Source organism: Sphaeramia orbicularis, chromosome 22, assembly GCF_902148855.1.
Source record: "Sphaeramia orbicularis chromosome 22, fSphaOr1.1, whole genome shotgun sequence".
Taxonomy (NCBI): Eukaryota; Metazoa; Chordata; class Actinopteri; order Kurtiformes; family Apogonidae; genus Sphaeramia; species Sphaeramia orbicularis.
The window spans coordinates 49,016,520-49,028,875 of NC_043978.1; the positions used below are offsets into that span (position 1 = coordinate 49,016,520).

At 37.0% G+C, this 12,356-nt stretch overlaps 1 protein-coding gene across 1 annotated transcript in view; it reads right to left on the reverse strand.

Moving 5' to 3' along the window:
- gabrr2a (gamma-aminobutyric acid type A receptor subunit rho2a) overlaps nt 1-12,356 on the reverse strand; it is a 205,199-nt gene that overhangs the window by 131,493 nt on the left and 61,350 nt on the right. Inside the window, exon 3 of the mRNA XM_030126620.1 lies at nt 3,155-3,222. Within this exon, the coding sequence (XP_029982480.1) occupies nt 3,155-3,222 (68 nt within the window). The remainder of the gene's footprint in view (nt 1-3,154; nt 3,223-12,356) is intronic.

Below are 12,356 nucleotides of genomic sequence, written 5' to 3' on the forward strand. Positions count from 1 at the left end.
AATGAACATTTGACAGATAAACAGAACCACAGTGCTGCAGTTTCAGCTTCACAGTTTGTCATGTCTTTTATGTATGTGATTATCTCTGTAAACTCACCATACATTTTTTATTACCTCCGCCAAGGAGGTTATGTTTTTGCCAGGGTTTGTTTGTCTGTTTGTCTGTCCGTTAGTGTGCAACATAACTCAAAAAGTTATGGACAGATTTGGATGAAATTTTCAGGGTTTGTTGGAAATGGGATAAGGAAGAAATGATTAAATTTTGGTGGTGATCGGGGGTGGGGGGGCCCACGGGGGGGGGCCACTGATCAGCCTTGGCGGAGGTCTGCGCTCTCCGAGTGCTTCTAGTTAGTAAAGTTTTTATTTTTATCAATTACTAGAAATTTCAGGCGACCCCATTTGAATCACACACATGTCCCGACCCCAAGGTTGAAACACACTGCTCTATGTAGTTATAGGTCTATTATAGACATAGATAGATTCTGTTGGGTTTCTGTAAATTGGCTTAGAGTGTGGTTTTGACCAACTCTATATATAAAGTGTCATGAGATAAATTTTTTGTTGTGATCTGGCGCTATATAAATAAAATTTGATTGATTGAGTGATTTTCCCCTGTAAGTCACTTTGGAAAAAAAGCATCTGCCAAATGCACAAACATATACATAAACATATAGGGCTACGCTACTTTATATTAATTCAGGTGGTACTTGGAGAACCAAGTAATTTCTAAGGTGGTAGTCATGGTAAAAAGTTTGAGATCCACTGTGCCAGGAAAAAGGCCATTTGTTAACACAGGGTGACATTAAAAAAAAATACAATGAAAACACTGAACATGTAAAGTTGAAGATCTACTGGTTGTACTTTTAGTTACTAGAGACTAATAAGAGAATGCAAACCTCAGCTATAGGCAGCTAAATTCCATCAAACAACATACATTTCCAGCAAATTTATGTGAATGTATACAAATTTGCTCAGGGCTCTCTTTTTCATCCTGGAGGACCCCACTTAAAATGGGAAAGAAATCTATTTTCCAGTAACTTAAAGTATACCAGTTTCACCTGCTGTGAGCTGTCAACTGTCCAGGTCAAGTTTCTTGCGTTAGATCTTGACACTTTACATGTACAGTATGTGATCATTTTGGATCCAGTCATTGGGGATTTTTTTTCAGGCCATTCTCTCAGGTCTAGTATCAGACCAAGGTTGAATATCTAACTCACAGGTGTCAAACATGCGGCCCGGGGGCCAAATCCGGCCCGCCAAAGGCTCCAGTCTGGCCCTTGGGATGAATTTGTGAAATGCAAAAATAGATATTAAGAAATTAACGATCCTTTTAGTTCAGGTTCCACATTCAGACCAATTCAATCTCCAGTGGGTCAGACCAGTAAAATACTATCATAATAATCTATAAATACTCACAACTCCAAATTTTTCTCTTTGTAAATGTATATATTTTCATGTATTTACAATATAACAAAGTATAATTTCACAAAAAAATGTGAATAATCTGAACAAATGTGAAGAACCTGAAATGTCTTAAGAAAAATTAGTGCAATTTTAACAGCATTCTGCCTGATACTAAATGTTTTGTGTATTTGTAGATCTACTGTGATCTGTACGTTATAATGAACATGTGGAAATGATAAACTGCGGCAGAATATTGTTAAATTTACACTTATTCTTTTAGTTTGTTCAAGTTACTCACATTGTTTGAAAGGACAGTTTGTAGATGTAAACCCTTTCATTGTTTAATTTTACTTTTTTCACTGTAAAATATAGAGAAAAGTTTGGAGTTGACATTATTTATATATTGTTATGTTATTATTTTACTGGTTCAGCCAACTGCAGATCAAATTTAGCTGAATGTGGAACTGAACTAAAATGAGTTTGACACCCCTGATCTAATCAATGTGACAAATTTAACCCATACAGACCCAAACATCCACTGGCAACCAAAATCATTCGCTGATCTAACCTGTTTAATACCTGTTGATCCATTATTCCTATCAATACATGTGAATAATTGGTGTAAAATACAGTTTGTCATCTTTTCATGGTCAACAGATATGGCCTATTTGGATGCTCAGAGGCTCCGTAGTGAACATAACCAGTAAAACCCATGGAGCCTGACAAATGACAGTGGATGGAGACACTGGGTTTATGTTCTGTTAGTGATATATTGTACTGTCACCACCTTCAAATCCCAGCTTAAGACTTATTTATTCGGACAGGCCTACTCAATTCCATAATTTCACTTTTATCTACTGCTATTTTATGAACCTATGTGTTTTATATATGTATATGTGTAATTTTAATTGCGTTTTATTTATTTTTAACAACTTTGTATGGTGATCTTGAGTGTCCTGAAAGGTGCCTATAAATATTATTATTATTATTATTATTATTATTATTATTATTAATAATAATAATAATAATAATAATAATAATAATAAGTCACTTTTTCTACTATTTTCTCTGTTTTTGATCAAAACCCCCTGATTTGAGCTTTTATGAACATCATGATCAGTAAATTAAATATAGAAAAATACCTGATTTTTACTTAAGAATACTAAATATTGAGGATAACATTAGAAAAAAATGTTGATAAATCACTTAAGAAAGGTTAAAAATAGAGAAAAATTCATTTGGGAACTATCACAAAAGTATCACTGGGTCTTTGTGGGTTAAAAGTTTAAATATACTCCTAGTTCTAGATCATCTTTTGGATCCGCTACAGACAGATAATGGTGACACATATTGTCATGCAGTGGGTGGGTGATTTTCTCTCAAAGCAATAACTTCCTTGATTTCAAAGAAAATGAAAAAAGTAAAAAAAGAACTGCCTCATTTCCCAATGGTGAAGGTGAATCCGTTATAATCCTTCATAATTTTCATGGAGGATCATAATAAGGGAAGCAGCAAAAAAAAAATTCAAGGCAAAAATGTGCTGTAGTTTTGAGTTTCAGTTATAGACAGACAAACAGACCCGCCTCCGATACCCTTTGGGTAACAATAGTCTCAGACCATCTGGGCCGGTACACTCAGTTCTATGTTCCACCTCGTCGAACAATGAAAAACCTCAACTTCAAATACAACAATGTATTAGTGAGAACATCCAGTGTTAATCCCACTTCGGAGTAATAAAGTGTTTTCTTACCATGTCGACCTCAGAGATGCTGTCTAAGCTCTCCACCTGAACATCCACTCCAACGGGGATTGCGGGACCTGTCAAACAAAAGGACACTGTGAACAAATCCGCTACAGCAGGTGGTTCTACCCACATGCTCAGTGAGTGGACTCTGTTTACAAAAACAACCATAAAAACAGGCCATAATCTTTTGGTCATGTTTGAGGACAGCAGTACAGTTCACAGAGGTGGGTACGAGTCCATTAACCCTTAAAGACCCAAACATCCACCACCACTGGGAAAAAAAAAAAAAAGCAAAACAAAGATATATAAATGGTGATAAATGACTTAAGAAAGGTCATTTGGGAACTACCACAAAAGTATCACTGGGTCTTTGAGGGTTAAAAATTTTAATATACTCCTAGTTCTAGATCATCTTTTGGATCAGCTACAAACTGAGAATGCTGACAAATATTGTCATGCAATAGGTGGGTTATTCCTTCCTTCATTTCAAGAAAATGAAAAAAAAAAACAAAACAAAACAGCCTCATTTCCCAATGGTGACGGTAAATCCTTTAGAATCCTCCATAATTTTCTGAAAAAAAGACAGCTGGAATACACTGTAAGCCCAGAATTTGTATTTACTAAAATGCTTTAATTACAATGCACTTAAATGATTTAAGTTTTATGATGTTACTCGAAAATGTTCAGTATATTCTACTCATTTGTAGACATAGTTGAAAGTACGAAAAAGTTTAACTTGAACGGAATTAAATCGCTAAGTTTTAGTCATGACCACACCTTTTTATCTTCGCATTGCATTGTGGGTATTGAGCATGTTGTTGAAAATGTGTTATTTTTCTGTGCAAGGGTTCAGCGGGGTTGTGGTGTTTGTGTTAATTTGGATTTAATGTGTGTATGGCAGTGTTTATTGGCAGTTTTGTGTTTGTTTTTGTATTTTTGTAGAGCTGCACCATGAGTCAGAGGCAGAGGAAGAACTATGGGTTTACTGTTCATCTCAGACTGTTATTGTGCAATGGAAATCTTGGTATTTTGTCAAATTAAAAGCACTTCCTGTACTGGCAAATGACTTTGAGGTAACCTCCACTTCTGCTACAAAATATTACATTGAATAATTTTGTAACTATTATGGTCAGGAATAGGATTTTGAGGTTGATTATCTTAAAAAAAGTTGTTTAATCAATGATAAATAAATCTGGCAGCAATTGAGAAAATTAGTCAGTGTAACCTAAAATGCTGAGTTGAATGGTTGGAGAGTGGGGTTGATTTTACAGATTTAAAGTACAAATAACTTGTCTTTTAGCGTTTTCTAACCATGTTACCGTGTTAGATAGAGAGAAAAATTCATTTGGGAACTGCCATAAATGTAGCACTGGGTCTTTCTGGGTTAAATCACACGAGCAGTTTAAACACACACAAACACACAAACACACTTTCAGGAAAATAATCACACAACATCCTGAAGCTTAGTTTTGTGTCAGCGCTCAGAAAGTACGTCACTATTTACCCCAAATCGCTCAGTGTTTTTCTTGTTGGAAGCTGATGTCTGACATCCACAGCTTAAGCTTTTTACTTTCTGGTCCTCTCATGCTCAGTCAGTCTTTTTAAGTGTGTGTGTGTGTGTTGGGGGAGGGGGGGGGGGTATAGACTGATTTTTAAATTTATATGTAAAGCATTTTGTGCTACGCTCTCACCGTATGAAGTGCTACAAAAATAAAGATTGATTGATTGATTGAAGCTAAATCAGTCTCTTTCTCTGACTGAATTTTTCTCCATATTTAACCTTTTTTTTTAAAGTCATCTATCATCATTTATTGTAATATTATCCTCAGAATTTTGCATTTTTATAGTGAAACTCAAGTATTTTCCTACATTTAAATCACTTATCATGTAGATGCTTATTAACCCTTTCATGCACTGTGGTCACTACAGTGTACAGTTCTTCTCCAGCTGTTCTCTTGTATATTCATAGGTTTTGTTGTTTTAGTTCCATATGAGCCAACACGGTGGACACTTTTTCAACATCCCATAATACATTGCAATTCATACCATTACTATAACTTTGCTGTTCTTGATAAACCTGATCTGCAGTAACATGTTTAAGTGTAAATCAGCTGTTATTTGTTAGACAAAAAGAGTTGTTTTTTGCATATTATATGAGGTAATAACTAGCATTAGAGTATGTTAAAATGTGAGAAAACATCAAATTAGCAACCTTAAAAATGTTTTTATTTCCTTGTTTTCATTTTACTTTCTGATATTGGGTTTTAAATACATATTTCTTCACTTAAAAAATTAAATGCATGGACGTTTTTGTAACTCCATGAAAAAAAAAAAAAAACTCGATCGCAATTTTTTTTTTTTTTATGTCTAGGGAGGTATAAAAACACTCCAGAAAAAAAAAAATCTTGACTAAGGTTCTCATAATTCATGCATGAAAGGGTTAAAGCTCAGAGTAAATTCAAAGGTTATTATAGTAGAACAAAGAAAACCGAAGAAAAAGTGACTTTTTCTGCAAAATCTATCATTAACTGAACACAAACCCAGCGTCTCCATCCACTGTCATTGATCCAACTCCGTGGGTTTTACTGGTGAATCAATGTTGTAGAAGATGAAGGCGTTTCCATGGTAACTACAGAGTCTTTGAATGTCCAAATGGGTCATATGTGATGACCACGAAAAGATGACAAACTATTTTACACCAACCACCTCCTGTCAGCGCAAAAACTTTTAATTAAAAAATGAGTTTTGGCGAAATTTTTCAATTAGGCAAGTTATGTTTGCACAATTTGAGGGTCAATGGAAAAGTGACTAATGTAGTAGAAGATGATGGTGTTTCCACGGTAACTACGTACCCTCTGAACGTCCAAATGGGTCAAATCTGATGACCATGAAAAGATGACAGACTGCATTTTACACCAATTATTTACATGTATTGATAGGATAAGTGGATCAACAGGTATTAAATAGTTTATATCAGTAGCTGTTTTTGATTGACAATGGATATTTGTGTGTTTATGGGTTAAATACTAATATGATAAACATGCTAAATGAATTACATTGTGTGGAAAGGGTAGATTAAAGTTTAGATCAATTGACATTCTGTTGCTGTACTATCCAGACATCCATCAATACTGTGGTCATGATTAAGATTCATGGAAAGCAGCAGGCCAGCCTATCATCCTAGACATTCAGGAGTTATAAAGGTATATTCCTCTGGAAATTGGTGGCATTTATCATTCATTTTTCAAATCATTAACGAAATGACTGTCAATAGGAAAAACAACAGTTTGGGAGGAGCCCCTAATCTGTAAATATGAACAGGTTTGACTGAGATTCAGACAAAACCTTCGTCATCCCATCGCTCTTACTGTCTATGTTTGGGAGAATAAACATGTAAATACATCTTCAAAAACTGATGGTCTTATATTACAACCTAACATTTTCAAAGTGAGCTTGACAGACAAAGCAAATAGCTGAGACGCAGAGGGAAAATGAAAGAAAAACAAGTGGAAAACCAAGAGACTAAATGAAAGAAAGAGGTGAAAACAAGTGGGGAAAAAGAGGTACGATGCACGGCAGATGGTGTAAACAAGAAGACAGAGATGTAAGAAACTCAGATAAATAATAAAAGACAAGGCTGATAAAAAGTACTAAGAAATATCACAACACAAAATAAAAGCAATATGATGAAAAGACAAAAACAGTAAAAGGAGGAATCTCATATGGTACCTTAAAGCAAAAAAAAAACAGAAAAAAAAAAGAAACAGCAGGGGTAAAAAAAACATTAAAGGGTGATATGACATGAAGTAGGCTAAGTCTGTAAAAATGCGCCCTACCAAGCAGAAGCATTCATGACGAAAATAAAATAAGACCTAAGATTGAGCCCTGTGGTACGCCGTGGGAAGCATATATTATTGACGTTGATTATTTATGGTGACAAAGAAGGAGCTGTTTAAAAGATAAAAATGAAATATGTCAATCATTAAAGAAAGACATGGTCAGCTGCTGGAAAGAGATCAGTTAAGGAGGGAAATTTATGCACTGAGTAAAGCTTGAAAACCAAACTACCAAATTAACCCTTTCATGCATACTGGTCACTACAGTGGACAGTTATTCTACAGCTGTTCTCCTGTACATTCATGGATTTTGTTGTTTTAGTTCCATATCAGCCAACACAGTGGACACTTACGCATCATGTAACTTTGCTGATTTTGATAAACCTGATCTGCAGTAACATGTTTGAGTATAAATCAATTGTTATTAGACTGTAATTATCATTTTTTCTTTAACAAAATGTTTTTTTTTGTATATTATCTCCATGAAGTAAGCAATAACTAGTATTAGAGTATGTTAAAATATGAGAAAAAATCAGATTAGCAGCATTAAAAGTGTTTTTATTTCATAGTTTTCACAGTATATCAGTAAATACACGTTTCTTGGCTTCAAAAATTAAACGTTCCATTTGAGTGGACATTTTTGCAACTCCATGAAAAATAGGTTCATAAACAGCTGTCAATCACATTGTTTGTTTGTTTTTTTCATGCCTAAAGAGGAATAAAAACGGGGGGGGGGGGGGGGGGGGGGGATCATGATTAAGGTTCTCATAATTCATGCATGAAAGGGTGAAAATCTCTTATTGATGCCTTTCATTTATTGGACAATATCTCCAACCTCATAGTAGCTGCTAGGGCTGCAACTAATGATAATTTTAATAATAATAATAATAATAATAATAATAATAATAATAATGGATTGGATTTCTATAGTACTTTTCAAGGCACCCAGAGCACTTTACATTATTGATCCATTATTCATTCGCTCTCACATTCCCCCTCTGGTGGTGGTAAACTACATTTGTATCCACAGCTCCCTGGGGCAGGCTGACGAACGACCCCTCCCACCATCACCAAACATTCACACACAATCATACACCTGTGTGAGTGACACTGGAGGCAAGGTGGGCGAAGTGTCTTGCCCAAGGACAAAACGGCACATGACTGGGACAGAGCAGGATTCGAACTGCCAACCCTTCAGTTATTCAACGACCCGCTCTACCTCCTGAGGTAGAATCAATTAATCTGTAGATTATTTTAATAACTAATCGATTCCTCAGATAAATACAAAACACTCAATTCTCAAAGATCGGTATTTAAGCCAAAGCGCTACAGGCTGCAGACAAGTCACTAATGATTACATCCCTGAAATGGCTTCATGTATAGTTAGCGAGCATTAGCCTAGACTTGTTATAGCTATCAAACTAGCATTGTTAGTATTAGTTCCAGTCAGGTAACGTTAGTCTGGTGGCCTGATAAACGGAGTTGGATGAAAACATTATAATTACGATGATAATGTCTACCTAGCTAGCGGACTAAAGGAATCACAGCACGTAGGCTATTTTAAGATATATAGGTTTACATTATGTTCGTGGTGGCCATGGCAACCCCGTTTGCCCAAAACGTAGTGTGCTGTGGGCTGTTTTTTTTCTCCATATCCAAGGTTTGTTACATAAACGACACACTACATTTCAGGCAAATGGGGCTGCCGTGGCCACTGCGAACATAATGTAAACCTAGCTTTAATAATCTGACCCGGCATCCGAAGCCTCAGCCATACTGCTTTGTGTTTTTCTCTGTTCCACTGTATAGTGTGTGGGCATGCCTCAATACTAACATGAGCAAGACCCAACAAATTGACTGCCGAATTTGTTGCCAACTCTTTTAAGAATCAATTTGGATCGATTTAATCGATTTGTTGTTGCAGCACTAGTAGCTGCAATTCATTGTTGCAGCTTCAGGGATTACAGCCTATTTTGGCTTTTCCCTAGAGAACCTGACCTGAGTATTGTACATAAAAATGAGCCTAAAGGTTGTTGAAGGAAATGAAGAAATTTGGGGGAATGGCTCATTTTTTCTGAGGCAGCTTACAATGCATTTGATAATTGGAATCAAACAAATTGATTTCTGAAGTGAAAATGTTACAATAATACACTTTTAATGAACGCAGTTGTGTTAAGTAAATCTACAGACATAGCTGTTATTACAACCTGGGTGCCATTTGTCAAAAAAACAGAGGGGGGGGTTTGCTTTTTTTGTCAGAGTGGGGTGTGGGGCAGCAGTTACATACATGGCGGTGTGGTCCATAACTAACGTAACTAACACTGGTATGAAACGAAAGTGAAACTTTACATATTTTCAATGTCCAACTCCTGGGTTCTATTCCTCTATTTTACAGCAGATCTTACATGAAATTTTCACAACATCTGACTTGTATCCACTGGACCTCCTCCACTGCTCTATCGGCCCCCCCACAAATGCTGGGCCCCATGAATTTGCCACGTTTACCCCCCCTTTGCAGTTCGGTTCAGGTGAACGTTAGTGTCAGTAATGTTGGATACAGATGTAAGAAAACTGTCACAACCTGCTGTTATTTACATTGGCTGGTTTTCCACCCTGAGGATGAAATTCACTGAGCAGAGGCAGGGATGTAAAAACCAGAGGGAGGGGTTGACCCCCCTCCCCATCCTCCCCAACAAATGGCACCCTGATACAGCTACACTACTACACAAAAATTCCAGTCTGAACCATTTTCTTTATACTATGGTTATGACTGAACTGAAACATCCCATTGAACAAAACTTTTAATACATTAAAAAAAAAACAACTGTGTTCTCTCTGTAGAAGTACAGTTTAAGCCTCGCTATTTAATGCTTTGCTTATGGCGTAAAATGAGTCAACAATACATTAATTGTACAAATAAACAAGGGATTTCATCTCAGCAACATCAAATATTAATATGGGGGGGGGGGGGTTCAGGGGTGGTCCACAGCACAGAGAACTGAATGTAAAACTAGAAATAAACAACACACATTAATGATAACTTTTGAAATAACATTAGTGGGTGCACAAAATCATTTGGCCCACTTTTTGGATGAAACCCAGGAGTGGGCAGCTGTCTCACTTAAGCAGTGTGTGAATGAGGGATCACAACACATTACGCAGTACATTATAAGTCAATGGGAAGTGGAGCAGCTGACCCAAAAACACATCTGAACTCTGTTTAAAGCTTATCTTAACAGAAAAGAGGATATTCCAAAGACCGGAACCAAAAGCTTTTGGCTTTTTTTAAGTGTTCTTCTTCTCTGGGCTGCAAGTGTTCCTGGGATTTCTTGTGTTTATGTGCAAGGCGCCCAATAAAAAGTGAAGCAAGGTTGAATTCATGTTTCAATTTAAGGAATGTAGTATTTTACTTAATAAAATAGACTGAACATAAAGTTTCTAGAAATATTATGATGAATTAAACAATCATAAATCATTTATTGATTAAATTTAAACAACTGTAATACCAAAAAAATGGTAGTAAAGTACCACTACATAATAAATAGGCTAATACAATAGTAATATACTGTGCTCACGCTAGGAAAATGAAAGATACAGCCACTGTGGCTCCATTAGTAGAAATGAGTGTAGCCACAAAAAGTCACAGCCAGTCTGGGTCCAGTCTGGGTCCCTGCAGTGGGGTGCGTAGCAGACTGCAGCAATGAGCATAGCTCCCCCAGGAAATTTTGGGAAAAATGAAGTCTTTTTCCTGCATTCTGGTACATTTTGAGCATAAAAATATGTTCAATCTGGCTTCAGTTTCATACAAAACAAAAAATCATAAAAAAAAATCAACATTTTCATCTTAACTATTTTTATTTCTAATCTAATGTATAACAAAACAATAAATGATAGACTTATAAATACAATTATTCTGACCACTGATGTTCATGAGATTCAATATGAGATTCAATATAAAATAAATTTACTAGTGGAATGAGCATTTCTCAGTTAATCCACCAGGGGGCACCACGCTGACTTAACCACACTGGACAAATACCACGAAGAAGAGTAAAGTTGTTTGAGAAGAAGAAGAAAGTCAGTAATAACAAACATGGAGACGACAGAGGCAACACTAATGTGAAACTAATATTGCAGCGTTTTCGCCGGTAAGGTTTAACAGCGAAGCTTCAGCAGGTAGAGAAAAGAGAAATGAGCCATAAGTTTCATTATCACTTCCGCTGGCGGCGGTCCGCACCGCTCCGTACCCCCGGTGGTATTCTCTGTCTGGGTACACATCCGCCATCACCTGGAAAACAGATGGAATGTACGTGGAGGACGGACAGAACGCTGCGTCCGTATCTGTCTGTGTCTGTAACGTTACTTGCAGTCAGCGTTACTTTTCTCACTGTCATTATTTTGAAAAGTCTCCACACTGCTGACATTACTTCTCCACAGCGTACCTGCTGCACTGAACTGTGAATGTCACGCTGCCATAAGTGGTAAAATACCTTTGCACTGTGGCTACATGGGTTGAAAACAACTTTGCCAACCAGGAAAATGCATCACCAATGGCAATGTGACAATAGGCTAGCACAAGCCTAGCAGTAATAATAAAAGAGTAAGGGATTATGAAGTACAATTAGTCACTTTAAATAATTGCACTGATTATATTTCACTGACATCTTGAAACAAACTAGATGATGAAGTGGGTTGGTTGGTTATCTCTGCTGTTAGCTTGTTTACCAGTATGAGGTACTGAAGTAAATCACTGAGAGAGCTGTGGCTCACAGCTGACAGTATATGTCATTATATCCTGCTCCTAATATCGTTTATAATTATCATATCACCCACGACCACTCCGCTCGTCTGGGGAACGTTGTCTGGTGGTCCCCAGACCTTTTACAAGACAATCCAGGCTCATTTCATGGGTCGTTCCACGTTGGTGGAACGCTCTACCGAGTGCTACGAGAACAGAGTCATCCCTGCCTGTCTCCAAGAAGCTCCTGAAGACCCAGCTCTTCCGAGAGCACCTCCTATCCTAACACTTTCAAACATTCCATCTTAAATATTCTAATAAGGTTTTTCCCAGGATTATCACAGATTCTCCCAGGATTATCTCTGGACCTGCTGTGGTGGTCCTGCCTCTCTCCTGCCTTCATCATCATCACTCACTTATCCTCAACTGCCTCCATGTGTCTCCCCCTACTCCCCCCTTCTCCCCAGTCTCTATCTCTATCGCTCTTTCTTTTTCTCTTTCTTTACTCTCTCTCTTTAACCCCAACTGGTCAAGGCAGACGTCCATCCTCCAGGAGTCTGGGTCTGCTCCAGGTTTCTGCTGTTAAAGGGAAATTTTTCCTTCCACTGTCACCGATCACAAGTGTTTGCTCCTG